This window comes from Salmo salar, chromosome 26, assembly GCF_965601325.2.
Source record: "Salmo salar chromosome 26, fSalSal1, whole genome shotgun sequence".
Taxonomy (NCBI): Eukaryota; Metazoa; Chordata; class Actinopteri; order Salmoniformes; family Salmonidae; genus Salmo; species Salmo salar.
This window is the reverse complement of record NC_138316.1, coordinates 22,134,865-22,149,954: the sequence shown is the minus strand read 5'-3', so window position 1 is coordinate 22,149,954 and position 15,090 is coordinate 22,134,865. Positions and strand designations below refer to the sequence as shown.

At 45.4% G+C, this 15,090-nt stretch overlaps 1 protein-coding gene across 2 annotated transcripts in view; it reads right to left on the bottom strand.

The window, feature by feature from the left end:
* Window positions 1-11,766, bottom strand: part of LOC106587383 (uncharacterized) — an 86,668-nt gene extending 74,902 nt beyond the window's left edge. For both annotated transcript variants that reach the window (XM_014175736.3, XM_014175737.3), the window contains exon 1: window positions 11,490-11,766. In XM_014175736.3, coding sequence (XP_014031211.1) covers window positions 11,490-11,529 — 40 coding nt within the window. In that variant the 5' untranslated portion in view covers window positions 11,530-11,766. The remainder of the gene's footprint in view (window positions 1-11,489) is intronic.
* Between the last annotated feature and the right edge of the window lie 3,324 nt (window positions 11,767-15,090).

The following is a 15,090-nucleotide window of genomic DNA, read 5'->3' as shown; positions in this document are numbered from 1 at the left end:
TCAGGCTAAACGCTAAACACGGAACAACTACCCACAAAAACCCATAGAAAAACACCCCTACTAAATAGGACCTTCAATTAGAGGCAACGAGAAACAGCTGTCTCCAATTGAAGGTCAAACCAATAAACTAAGCATAGAAATAGATAAACTAGACACAGACATAGAAATAGACTAACATAGAACATTGCCCAACAAACCCCGAAATACATTAAACAAACACCCCCTGCCACATCCTGACCAAACTACAATAACAAATAACCTCTTTACTGGTCAGGACGTGACAGTACCCCCCCAAAGGTGCAGACCCCGGATGCACCTCAAACAAAAAAAATAAAAAAATAAACCCCAAAACAAAAATAATCCCAACTAAAGGGAGGGAAGGGAGGGTGGCCACGGTCACCGACGGTTCTTGTGCTACACGCCCCCTCCCCCATCCTCCTACTATGGAGGTGGCTCAGGCTCTGGCATTAATCCCCAACCTAACCTGTCCACCCCCGCTGAAGGCTCAGGGCTAAGGCGCGTAGCTGGAGACCTCGGGCTGATGCGCGTTGCTGCAGACCTCGGGCTGATGCGCATCGCTGGAGACCTCGGGCTGATGCGCGTCGCTGGAGACCTCGGACTGGAGGACGACTCTGGGAGCTCCGGACTGGAGGGCGACTCTGGGAGCTCCGGACTAGAGGGCGACTCTGGCTACGCCGGTTCCGGACTGTAGGGCGGCTCTGGCTACGCCGGTTCCGGACTGTAGGCCGTCTCTGCAGGTTCCGGACTGTGGGCCGTCTCTGCCGGTTCCGGACTGTGGGCCGTCTCTGTCGGTTCCGGACTGTGGGCCGTCTCTGTCGGTTCCGGACTGTGGGCCGTCTCTGTCGGTTCCTGGACTGTGGGCCGTCTTTTCAGGCTCCGGACTGTAGGACGTCGCCGGAAGCACTGGACGAGGAACTGTCGCTGGAAGCTCTAGACGGGGAACTGACACCGGAAGCTCTAGACGGGGAACTGTCGCCAGAAGCTCTAGACAGGGAACTGCCGCCGGAAGCTCTAGACGGGGAACTGTCTCCAGAAGCTCTGGACGGGGAACTGTCGCCGGAAGCTCTAGACGGGGAACTGTCTCCGGAAGCTCTGGACTGGACAGGTGCACTACAGGCCTAGTGCGTGGGGCTGGCTTTGGAGGCGCCAGACTGGTAACACACAGCTCAAGGCCAGTGCAAGGAGCAGGAGCAGGACGAACTGGACTGGGCTGACGCACTGAAGGCCTAGTGCGCGGGGCTGGTACTGGAGGTACCAGACTGGAGACATGCACCTCAAGGCTAGTGCGAGGAGCAGGAACAGGACGGACTGGACTGGGCTGACGCACTGGAGGCCTGGTGCGTGGTGCTGGCTTTGGAGGCGCCAGACTAGAGACACACACCTCAGGGCTAGTGCAAGGAGCAGGAACTGGATACACCGGGCCATGAACAAGCACTGGAGATCTGGAGCGCACAGCCTGCACAACCCATCCTGGCTGGGTGGTAACAGTAGCCCTGCACGGGCGGAGTGCTGGCACAGGGCGAACTGGGCTGTGCAGAGGCCTGATGGCTGCCGTGCGTAGAGCAGGCGTAGGGTAGCCTGGGCCTAGGAGACGTACTGGTGGCCAGATGTACTGCGCAGGCATACTCCTACCTGGCTGTATGCCCACTCTAGCACGGCACTTGCGAGGGGCTGGAATCGCTCGCACTGAACTGTGCGTGCGCATGGGCAAGATCGTGCGCACTTCCGCATAGACTGGCGCTCTACTGATCCACTGCTCCACCCAATAAGCACGGGGAGTTGACACAGGTCTATTGCCTGACCTAGCCACACTCCCCGTGTGCCCCCCCCCCCCCAAAAAAAAATATTGGGAGTGCCTCTCGGGTTTGCCAATTGGCTCGTATAATGCCTCGTAACGGCACCGCTCCGCCTTGGCTGCCTCCAGCTCCTCCTTAGGGCGTCGGTATTCCCCAGCTTGGTGCCATGGTCCTGCCCCGTCCAAAATCTCCTCCCATGTCCATGATTCCAGATACCTCTGCTGCTCCTTCCTCCGCTGCTTGGTCCGTTGGTGGTGGGTAGTTCTGTCACGTTCGTCGTATGGAGTAGACCAAGGCGCAGCGGGAATGTGTGAACTCATCTTCTTTATTTGAAGGCATGTGAACACAAAACAAAATAACAAACAATGACGACGAAGACAATCCTGTCAGGCTAAACGCTAAACAACTACCCACAAAAACCCATAGAAAAACACCCCTACTAAATTGGACCATCAATTAGAGGCAACAAGAAACAGCTGCCTCCAATTGAAGGTTAAACCAATAAACTAAGCAAAGAAATAGATAAACTAGACACAGACATAGAAATAGACTAACATAGAACATTGCCCAACAAACCCCGAAACACATTAAACAAACACCCCCTGCCACGTCCTGACCAAACTACAATAACAAATAACGTCTTTACTGGTCAGGACGTGACAGGAAGTTAGAAACCAATATAGACAGGCAGTTAGAAAAGCCAAGGTTAGCTTTTTCATGCATAAATTTGCTTCCTGCAACACAAACTCAAAAAAGTTCTGGGACACTGTAAAGTCCATGGAGAATAAGAACACCTCCTCCCAGCTACCCACTGCACTGAGGATAGGAAACTCTGTCACCTCCGATAAATCCACTATAATTGAACATTTCAATAAGCATTTTTCTACGGCTGGCCATGCTTTCCACCTGGCTACCCCTACCGCGGTCAACAGCACTGCACACCCCACAGCTACTCGCCCAAGCCTTCCCCATTTCTCCTTCTCCCAAATCCAGTCAGCTGATGTTCTGAAAGAGCGGCACAATCTGGACCCCTACAAATCATCCGGGCTAGACAATCTGGACCCGTTCTTTCTAAAATTATCTGCCGAAATTGTTGCAACCCCTATTACTAGCCTGTTCAACCTCTCTTTCATGTCGTCTGAGATTCCAAAAGATTGGAAAGTAGCTGCTGTCATCCCCTTCTTCAAAGGAGGGGACACTCTTGACCCAAACTGCTACAGACCTATATCTATCCTACCCTGCCTTTCTAAGGTCTTCGAAAGCCAAGTCAACAAACAGATTACCGACCATTTCGAATCCCACCGCACCTTCTCCGCTATGCAATCTGGTTTCAGAGCTGGTCATGGGTGCACTTCAGCCACGCTCAAGGTCCTAAGCGATAACGTAACCGCCATCGATAAGAAACAATACTGTGCTGCCGTATTCATTGACCTGGCCAAGGCTTTCGACTCTGTCAATCACCACATCCTCATCGGCAGACTCAATAGCCTTGGTTTCTCAAATGATTGCCTCGCCTGGTTCACCAACTACTTCTCTGATAGAGTTCAATGTGTCAAATCAGATGGCCTGTTGTCCGAGCCTCTGGTAGTCTCTATGGGGGTGCCACAGGGTTCAATTCTTGGGCCAACTCTTTTCTCTGTATACATCAATGATGCCGCTCTTGCTGCTGGTGAGTCTCTGATCCACCTCTACGCAGACGACACCATTCTGTATACTTCTGGCCCTTCTTTGGACACTGTGTTAACAACCCTCCAGACGAGCTTCAATGCCATACAACTCTCCTTCCGAGGCCTCCAACTGATCTTAAATACTAGTAAAACTAAATGCATGCTCTTCAACCGATCGCTGCCCGTACCTGCCCACCCGTCCAGCATCACTAGAATCTCATCAACCACAAAACCAGTAAACTGAAACAGAGATGCGTCATCAAACAAGTGGCTGCAGCCAGTGACTGTCTCTCAGTGTGACCAAAACCAAGGTCACATGAAATGAGTTGTAATCATAACCACAGGATTATAAATCCATAATCCCTACTGCCGTGTACTGACTGACTGTTGGCTCCTGCCTCTCCCACTGACCTCTACTCTGCCTCACCACCAGCTATGGTAAATGCTCATATCTAAAGCCAGCTTAATCACATTACCTGGAAGAGAGGAGGATATGCATAAGCAAAAGCATCCTACTTGGAATTAGGCCTTGTTTTTTATTTGTTTTTTACTCAGGCAAATGCTGTGACCTCTTAAGCTGGTAGTCAAGCCCCCGATGTGGAAAAGATGATGTAATGAGAGCCCTGAACTGTGTAGAGAGTGGAGTGACATTTTGGCAGTTTTGTGCACTCCAGGAACAGATGAATTGTGGGGGATCCTGCACAGCGTGGAGCCCTGTGTGTTTTTGGCAAGTGGCATCGCCTATCACACACACGAGGCTGACATTCTGCAGTGGCAGAATGGGTAGTTTGTCAAACGAGACTGTTAAAGCACAGCCCACCTGCCTGTTCACATCATGCTGACACACAATGCAAAGTCTCTACCATCGTGCTGTTCTCAGATCTGACTTCCTGGATCACTCCCATCTGCTTTCTCTGACAGCAGTCCTGGTCCATTTGATCTCAGATCAGAGTCTGCTGACAGGGTTCTTACTGACGAAATCACAAGCTGAGCAATCACCAACATCACTGTCATAACAAAAGGCCTAACAAAGCAGCATGACGGGGGGTGGGCGTGAGAGGGAGAGAGAGGATGGAGAAAAAGACGGGGGAGAGACTGTTGAAAGATAGAGAAAGGGGGATAGAGGGAGAGAGAATAGGTTAGAAAGACAGTAGAGAAGGTACATCACAGCATTCCTGACAGTTGCATTATTGCCCTTACAAAACAACACATGAAAAAATAATGTGAAAAAAACATTATTTTCGGACACGTGTGAAATTTGAATGAGTCAGATACGTGAATCTCAGTCGCTCCAGTGGTTCTGCTCTTTGTTTCTGATACAAGCTGCCTGGCCGTACCTCTCTCACCGCATTCTTAGACATACTTAATTCCATATGACTTTTGCTAGTAATATACAGGTATACTGTATGCTTTTAGGACACCACACACTCTGCCCTCTGAGAGCGTGGCGCTGTGGGGAGTTGTGCTCTGGGTGGACCAGTATCTGGGGGTCTGTCTGGTGAGCCTGCTGGTGCTGCTGTGTTGATTTATTCATACCACCTCTTCTCTAATGGATCTACTGTAATGGCTCTCACTACATACACCCTTGCAAAAATGTGAAATAGCTGTTTTCACATGTGGAGCTTAAATTTCACACGTGAAACCATATTTTCACATGTATTACATTTAGAGTTTTACATGTGAGGAGAATAAAAGTTTTTCACCTCACATGTGACTTGCAGTATCACATATGAAATTTGCAGTTTCACATGTGAAAATTGCAGTTTCACATGTGAAATTTGCAGCTTCACATATTAACTTTCACATGTGAAAATCACATTTGCTGTTTCATATATTTAAAAACTTCCACGTGATTGTTTTTCATATATAAAACTGCAAATTCTACTCAAATTCTTGCAGTAGCAATGTTTCCACCAGTTGGAATTAGGGTGACCAAATCTTAAAAACCCAAATGCGGGACAAGGGAAAGATTTTGCTTGACATTTGTGGAACAGTGGACAGAAAACATTTTTGGGGGCAGGTTAATGGATCACATTGAAATGGCGACATGGTTCTGCTGTATGAAGGTCACTGCCTGTTAAAGGGGCAACCCGTAGTTGCAACATACATTTTTGGACTTATAAATTAATGATATGTACCCATTGATTCTTGAAGAATATAGGAGTATACAGTGCCTTCAGAAAGTATTCACAATCTTGTTGTGTTACAGCCTGAATTTAAAATGGATTCAATAGAGATTTGTTTTTGTCACTGGCCTTCACACAATACCCCATAATGTCAGTCGAATTATGTTTTTACATTTTCTTTATAATTTATTAAAAATTAAAAGCTGAAATGTCTTGTGTCAATAAGCATTCCACCCCTTTGTTATAGCCAATTGTGTAAAAAGTACCCAATTGTCATACTAAAGTAAAAGTAAAGTAAATATACCGTACCTTAATTGAAAATGACTCAAATAAAAGTGAAAGTCATCCAGTAAAATATTACTTGAGCAAAAGTCTTAAAGTATGTGGTTTTAAATATACTTAAGTATCAATAGTAAATGTAATTGCTGAAACATAATTAAGTATCAAATTTCAAATTCTTTATATTAAGCAAAACAGATGGCATGATTATTTTATGAATTTTTATTTACAGATAGCCAGGGGCATACTCCAACACTCAGACATGATTTGTGTTTAGTGAATCCGTCAGATCAGAGGCAGTAGAGATGGCCAGGGATGTTCTCTTGATAAGTGTGTGAATTGGACCATCCTGTCCTGCTAAGCACTCAAATTGTAACTAGTACTTTTGGGTGTCAGGGAAAATGTATGGAGTAAAAAGTACTTATTTTCTTTAGGAATGTAGTGAAATAAAAGTAAAAGTTGTCAAAAATATTAATAGTAAAGTACAGATAGATACGACCCAAAAACTGCTTAATTAGTACTTTAAAGTATTTTTACATAAGTACTTTACACCACTGGTTATGGCAAGCCTAAATAAAGTTCAGGAGTAAAAATGTGCTTAACAAGGCACATAATAAGTTGCATGGACTCTCACTTTGTGCAATAATAGTGTTTAACATGATCTTTGAATGACTACCGCATCTCTGTACCGCACATATACAATTATCTGTAAGGTCCCTCAGTCGAGTAGTGCATTTCAAACACAGAGTCAACCACGAAGACCAGGGAGGTTTCCAATGCCTCAAATCTAATCCAACTTTAAATGCACTCTCAATAAAGTTTGATTTGATTTAGTCCTATTCTTGAACTTAGATTTTTGGTTGTAATGGAGACATGAATAGCCTTCCCTGTAGCTCAGTTGGTAGAGCATGGTGTTTGCAACACCAGGGTTGTGGGTTCGATTCCCACGGGGGGCCAGCACAGAAAAAAATGTATGAAATTGTATGAAATGTATGCATTCACTACTGTAAGTCGCTCTGGATAAGAGTGTCTGCTAAATGACTAAAATGTAAAATGAATCCAACATATCAATCATTAATTTATAGACAAACAGTGAATGTATAGTTATTAAGAGATCTCTCCATAATAATTTTCACGATAGCACATTGGTAGTAGGCAGTGACAAATATAAAAGATGGGTTAAGTTTAAACCCTGAATGGGAGAACAAATGAATAGTTGCAGATCAACTCTCCAGTAGGAGGTGCTGCCCAGTATTTTTTCTGATAGTGGTTATAACGTTGAAGATCTAATGTTGTTTCAAAGGTTCAACATATTTTATACAAGGTTTGTCTATGTTGAAAATTGGTTATAATTATGGCATAATGCTGTGGTTGCAATTTCACCCTCAAATTGTCACCCTCAAAACAACAGTTTATGTTGATGTTTATCCAATGTATTTTCCACGTAGATTCCACGTCAAAATACGTTGACTAATTACATTGAAACAATTCTGATTCGACAAGTTTGTGCCCAGTGGGTCCTAAGTTCATATGCTTAGTATTCTAAACACACGAGAGAAGAGCATTTGGATCTAGTTCTGTTCCGGATCTCTCTCTATCTTTTTCGCTCTCTGAGGACTCTTCCTCCCTCTCTCATCCGCTCACTCTGTCTCCATCTTTTTCGCTCTCTGAGGACTCTTCCTCCCTCTCTCATCCGCTCACTCTGTCTCTATCTTTTTTGCTCTCTGAGGACTCTTCCTCCCTCTCTCATCCTCTCACTCTGTCTCTATCTAGCTTTTTCGGTTATTTTTGTAAATAATTTTCTTTCTCTGTTCCTTAAAAGCTCTATAACCCTTAAAGGTCCAATGCATCTGTTTTTTTTATCTCAATATCAAATCATTTCTCGGTAACATTTAAGTGCCTTACTAGCTAAACTTCCATCCATTTGGCGACAGATTTGAATGCGGATATTAAAACAATATATGTGCATTTTCCCACCAGAGGTTTAGATTTACATTTACGTCATTTAGCAGACGCTCTTATCCAGAGCGACTGGTTTCAATCAAACTGACTTTTTAGCAAATAAAATACTGCATGTGATGACAGTCCACATAAAATAACTTTTGCGCTTAAGGCCTAGATTCAGTCAGATCCAGCACTAACCTGTGATAGCAGACGATCGTATAGCGATGTTTTGGCGGTGTTGGCTGTCAAATCAGTGAGCAGCTGCTCTTGCGATCATTGTCACGAAGCCACATCCGCCCCACTTGAATAAGAAGTTCAGAACAAGAAAGCGTAGGCTATATAGAAATAATGACTCTTAAATTGAACAATCATTAAACTAAATAATAATGATTTCTATCATCCTAATGGAGGTGTAGATTACATCTCACATTCCAGTGTTCCACTTGTAAACAAGGCTGCATGGGATTTCTGTTAATGCTACTGTCCCGTTGTCGAAAGGATCCCGGAACCGCTGAAGACTCCGGGCTGCAGGCCGTCTGAGGAGGTTCCGGACTGGGGAGCGTCGCTGGAGGCTCCGGACTGGGGATGCGCACTGGAGGTCTGATGCGTGGGACTGGCATAGGTGGCGCCAGACTGGTAACACGCACCTCATGTCGAGTGCGGGGAGGAGGCACAGGACGTACTGGGATGTGGAGGCGCACTGGAAGCATGATTCTTGGGACCGATACAGGTGGCACCGGGCTGCTGACACGCACCTCAGGGCGAGTGCGGAGAGGAGGCACAGGATATACTGGGCCGTGGAGGCGCACTGGAGGTCTGGAGCTTATGGTTGGCACAACCCGTCTTTGCTGGATGCTCAACCCAGCTTGACAACTGCAAGGCGTGGGCACAGATCGCACCGGCCTGTGAGTGCGCCCTGACGACACAGTGCGCATCACAGCATAACACAGTGCTTGTCCCGTCACTTGCTCCCCTCGGTAAGCACGGGGAGTTGGCTCAGGTCTCCACCCTGACTCTGCCAAACTCCCCGTGTGCCCCCCCCCCCTCCCAATTTTTTTGGGGGGGTGCCTCTCGGGCTTCCGTCGTTGGGATAGCTCCTCATAGCATCGCCGTTCCGCTTGCGCCGTTTCCACCTGCTTCCATGGCAGGGTCTTGTCCCCTGCCATTACCTCCTTCCAGGTCCAGGCCACTTTTGACAGCTGTAATGCAGTTCCACCTAAGACATCGTCAAAACAACTGCTATGTGGATGTTGGCTAAAGTGGATCTGATTGAATCGAGCCTTAAGTTTCATGTATTGAATAAAAAACTAAAGTTGAATGTGTTTCCATTGCATTTTTAACACTATGTATGGTTTTGTCACAAAAACTGCGAAAAAATTGCGATAAATAGCATACGAACCCAATCTGGTTTTGTCCCATGTTCTTTAGACAAAAGTTAGCTGATAAAGTTGACAGTGTAGGTAATAAGATGAAATGGATAAAAGCAAGATCCTTTTTTATTGTTAGAATTGGCAGCCAAGCACCGATCATCATGACATCAGCATCATTTAAATGATAGCCTACCCTCGATATTTATTGGAAATTGTTCATCATAACTTATTGAATCTGCCTATAAACTGCATTGTTTTCCATGTTGTGGTGGTAGTAGGCTACAACATCATCACGTGACTCCAAGTTTACTGAGGCATTATGGTTTTTCTGTCAATATTTGCGCATAAAAGCTTTTCCACCGCAGTTGTTGCATAATCTATTTCACAGACAAAATAAATATCCCACATTGTCTAGCGTATTTCGTTTTGTCGACATTAGGAAGTTTTACCGACAAATTAGCTGTTTCCATAAGGCCTGTCATCATTTTTTTATGCATCAGGTCATTGTGATTGTTTTCAAATAAAATAGTCAAAAAGAAAGATAGCTTCTTAGCATAGGGCAATTTCTCAAGCAAGAATTTAGCTAGAACTGTCTGGGAGAGTTAGGAAGGGAAAACTGACAATTAGCTGTTATTGGCAGAGAGGTTTGGAACTCTCTTTCTTATTGGTCTGTTAACTAATTTACCACATCGTGATGTCACCATGGAAGGCCAAAACTCCATCCCACCAAAACAGGCTGAAATTGTGGTCTTTTCAAACAACTCTAACACTAAAAGGGCATTATTATCATTTTTACAATTTCAACCTCATAGTGTGGTAATATATATAAAACATAGTCAAATTACGTGTTTGACTGCAGTGGGCCTTTAATAAATGTCTTCTCCCCCTCTCCCGTTCTCTCTTTTTCTGGACTGTCTGATATTCTAGTTATTTTCAGGACAGTCCGATACTCTAGTTAAAGACAGCCATACAGACAAACAGACATACCAGTATCTAATAACTGCTCTGTCAAAGGTGAAAATGAACCTCATTCTGTGTTGGCTCACACACCAGAAATAGTGGCATCCCCCAAGGCCCAGAATCATACACATGCACACACGCACACACACACACACACATACACGCATGCAGTGGCTAAGATGTGAAATAGAAATAGCATCTTCCCTGTTCACCGATGTAATCCCAGTCTCCACAGTTATTGACAACTCCAGTGAAGGCTCAGCTCTAGCCCTCGGGTCCTGAAGACTCTCTCTCTGTCCTCTCTGCTCCAGTGAGAGAGAGCTGACCCTGTGCCCTTATTCTTCCTCCTGAGCTGCTCTGGTCTAGGATCGATTCACACAGTCTAGCAGTGCAGGAGAGCCTGTCAAGCACACAGCCTGACGCCTCAGAGAGTCCAAAACCAGCACCATTCTGTTGGCCAGCAGACTATCACAGTTACGGACATCTGTCGTAACTCAATCTCATGCACCCATGCTCACACATACTGTAGCATGTATGTAGACATGCATAAGTGATCTCTTTCTTCCTCTCTGTCTGGCTGCCTCTGTCTGGCTATCTCTCTCTCGCAAGCACCCACGTACACACACACACACTCACACACACACACACACACACACACACACACACACACACACACACACACACACACACACACACACACACACACACACACACACACACACACACACACACACACACACACACACACACACACACACACACACACAGATGAAAGACAGACACATAACACGCTCTCATCACGCCCACGTCCTCTCAAACACACCTCTCCAGTCCTTGGTTAAGCACAGCTGTGTTCGGAGAGTAAACAGTCGAGTTCCTGTCACCTCAACTCAGGATCCTTTCACTACCTCACTCACTCCTCTCTCTCCTTCTCTCGTTCTGTCTCTCGTTCCATTAGACAGGGTTATCCCTGGCCAGGCGTAAGGGTCGGCATGAGGAAATACCAGAGGGAGAGAGAAAGGGGGGATAGAGTAAGGAGAGGGGAAATAGGGACGGGGGGATTTAGGGAATAGAGAGGCAATGGGAGAGAAACCAAGAGAAAGTAGGGAGGAAGGAGAAAAGAGATGTGAAAGAAAGGGGAGTGAAAAGTAGAAAAAGGGGGGCGAAAAAAGGGATAGACGGGGATAGACAAAAACAGGGAGGGAGGTATAAGGTAGAAGGGAGGTATAAGCAGAGAGAGAGAGTGAGTAGGAGATGTGTACATACATACTGAAACATAGAGACACAGACACACATAGAGGGGTATCTATAGCCTGGCATACTCACATCGTGGGCTGCGGTGGTGCTCACTTTTAAACAGGGTCATATCAGGGACGCCAAACAAAGAGGGCGGCTGTGGCTTTCAGACTGGAGACAGACAGATGGCTGGACGCTTTCCCTGCTTCTCTCTCTCACAATCACTCTCTTTTCCTCTCTCCTTATGTCCTCTCTTTCTATCTTCCTGTTTTGGCTCTCTCTCTGCAGGCAGGCAGGCTGTAGACTGACGACTGTGTTACTACTGAATCAATGACAGAGCAGTTAGAGCAGCACCAACAGTATGTACCATCTGTCCCTCTGCAGCGGGGGTGGACAGAGGAAGCACTGGGTTAGCCCATTAGCTCCAGCAGGCAGGGGGGGTTAGTGTAAGTGTGTAAATTGTTTTTTCACAGCAAGAGGAGCCTGGCTGGGGCTCAGGGTTTATAGAGTCTGCCCAGGCAAAGAGAGAGCTGCCAAGAAGTGTATGTGTGTGTGTGTATGTGTGTGTGTGTGTGTGTGTGTGTGTGTGTGTGTGTGTGTGTGTGTGTGTGTGTGTGTGTGTGTGTGTGTGTGTGTGTGTGTGTGTGTGTGTGTGTGTGTGTGTGTGTGTGTGTGTGTGTGTGTGTGTGTGTGTGTGTGCGTAGGGTGTGGGGAAGAGAGGGTAACTCTATCCACAGCCGGGGGCTGAGGGAGTGAAGGGGGACAGGGGAGGGCAGGGGTCTAAGAGAGGATCATGAATCTGAGGACACAGCAGAGCCACATACAGAGAACACGAGAGGAGCTCACCACTGACCTCATATCACACAGGGATGGCATTATACACAGGCACTCACACACACCAAACACACGCACGTCAGAGAATGTGGGTGTTGTGGGTGACAACTGGATGAGTTAACAGTGGAGATACTTGAGGATGAGGGGAAAGAGGGAGGGAGACAGAGAGGGCGGGGAGAGAGAGCGATAGAGAGAGAGTGGGGGGAGCAATAGAGAGAGAGCGAGAGAGAGAGAGAGAGAGAGAGAGAGAGAGAGAGAGAGGAATGGGGGTGGGAGAGAAAGAGAGAGGGGGGAGAGACTCACCTCCCTGTTGTGGAGAGAGCAACATTAATTAAGCCTTATCTAAGACAGAGTCATTCTACTGAGGCTAAGACACACACACATGCACACAATCAAACGCTGAACACACGCTCACACACATACAGTATAAACACAGGCAGTGTCCCTCGAGTGCAATGTGATTAGGGTGAGGAGATAGAGATTACAGACAGGTATAGCAGGCCTCTGGTGTTTGTTTCCCTGCACTTGATTAACCAGTAATTTACTCAACAACAGAAACACGTCAATGCAGAGCGGACCCCATCAGGCAACTCCACAGTGTGGACACCTACCCTTAAACACTCATACAGTGCCTTCAGAAAGTATCCACACCCCTTGACTTTTTACACATTTTCCACAGCCAAATTGAAAATGTATTATATTTCGATTTTGTGCCACTGATCTATACACAGTACCCCACAATGTCAAAGTGGAATTTTGTTTTTTGAAATGATTAAAAGATAATAACAATGTAAATCTGAAATGTTTTGAGTCAATAAGTATTCAAGCACTTTGTTATAGCAAGCCTAAATACTGTATGTTCAGGAGTAAACATGTGTTTCTGGTCTGGCTGTGTTGTTGTCCTGCAGTAGCCAGCTTGCTAAATCAGACCCTTTACTACGCCATGGATGGAGATGGGGATTTGGACTTGTGGTTTTGACTTAATTCTCTGTACAGGCCAATGATTATGACGGCGAAGATTATGAGACGATTGAAGTTTAATATGTAGCCTTGTAGGTTTAAGTTAACTAGCTAGCTAACTTAGCTGGTTCATTGTTGCCCATGCAAGGAAGTTAGCTCGGTAGCCTATGACAACAAAAACTAAAAGTGTACTGTATGACAGAGCCATATACCGTTTTGCCAACATGAAAGAGAGGAGGATGGCTTTGGCTTTCAACTAGTCTACAATTAGGGTGAGTTAACTTTTTTTACTTGCGCATGCACGCACACACATGCACACACATGCACACGCACACACACACACGCGTGCGCGCACACACACACACACACACACACACACACACACACACACACACACACACACACACACACACACACACACACACACACACACACACACACACACATAGAAATCAGTACCATGGACAGCCACATGATATTTAGGAACATTGATTGGACTAAATTGTTTTTGGTATCTTTAAGTTTGTTTTCACTGCATTAAACTAAGCATACATAGCCTAGTTGTTTGATGATGTTGAAATGGTGCTTGAATAGCGGAGTCAGTGCTCCTGTTGTCTTTGTGCTGACTTGCGGTAACTCAGTGGTTCTAAAGCAGTAGTTGTTGAGCAAACTGTCAAAAACAAAACCTTGCTTGACCATGCTGTAGGTCATGTAACTGTTTGTTACAAGCAATATTTGCTTTGTGGACTTCCCCGGACAGATGTTGCTCTCCGGATTTGTGGAGAAACAAATGTATTCCTCCTCTGTGTGACTGTCTTTTTGTTGTCTCGGCCTTATGGTATATCACGGTGGCGTATGAACGAATGGGTTATAGAGCAAACACAATTATCACAATATAGGGTGTAATATGGCTTTTTTACTGGCATGGCTTGGCTTCCCCAGTGATTTTACCCACACACCGCTACTGCTCTATGTGCAATAATAGTGGTTAACATGATTTTTGAATGATTACCCCCATCACTGTACACCATGTATACAATTATCTGTAAGGTCCCTCAGTTGAGTAGTGAATTTCAAGCACAGATTCAAGCACAAAGACCAGGGAGGCTTTCCATGCCTCACAAAGAAGGGCACCTATTGGTAGATAGGTAAAAATAAAAAAGGCAGACATTGAATATCCCTTTGAGCATGGTGAAGTTATTCATTAGACTTGGTGTATAAATACATCCAGTTACTACAAAGATGTATTTATTTTTTATTTCACCTTTATTTAACCAGGTAGGCCAGTTGAGAACAAGTTCTCATTTACAACTGTGACCTGGCCAAGATAAAGCAAAGCAGTACGACACAAACAACACAGAGTGAAACATGGAATAAACAAACGTACAGTCAATAACACAATATAAAAGTATATACAGTGTGTGCAAATGAGGTAAGATCGGGGAGGTAAGGCAATACATAGGCTGTAGTGGCAAAGTAATTACAATTTAGCAATTAAACACTGAAGTGATAGATGTGCAGAAGATGAATGTGCAAGTAGAGATACTGGGGTGCAAAGGAGCATACAGGTGACCTTCCTAACTCAGTTGCCGGAGAGGAAGGAAACCGCTCAGGGATTTCACCATGAGGCCAATGGGGATTTTAAAACAGTTAGTGGTTGTGATAGGAGAATGTGGATGGATCAATAACATCGTAGTTACTCCACAATACTAACCTACTGGAATGAAAAGAAGGAAGCCTGTACAGAATACAAATATTACAAAACATGCATTCTGTTTGCAATAAGGCACTAAAGCAATACTGCAGAAAATGTGTCAAAGAAATACACTTTTATCCTGAATGCAAAGCATTATGTTCAGGGCAAATCTAACACAACACATCACTGAGTACCACTCTT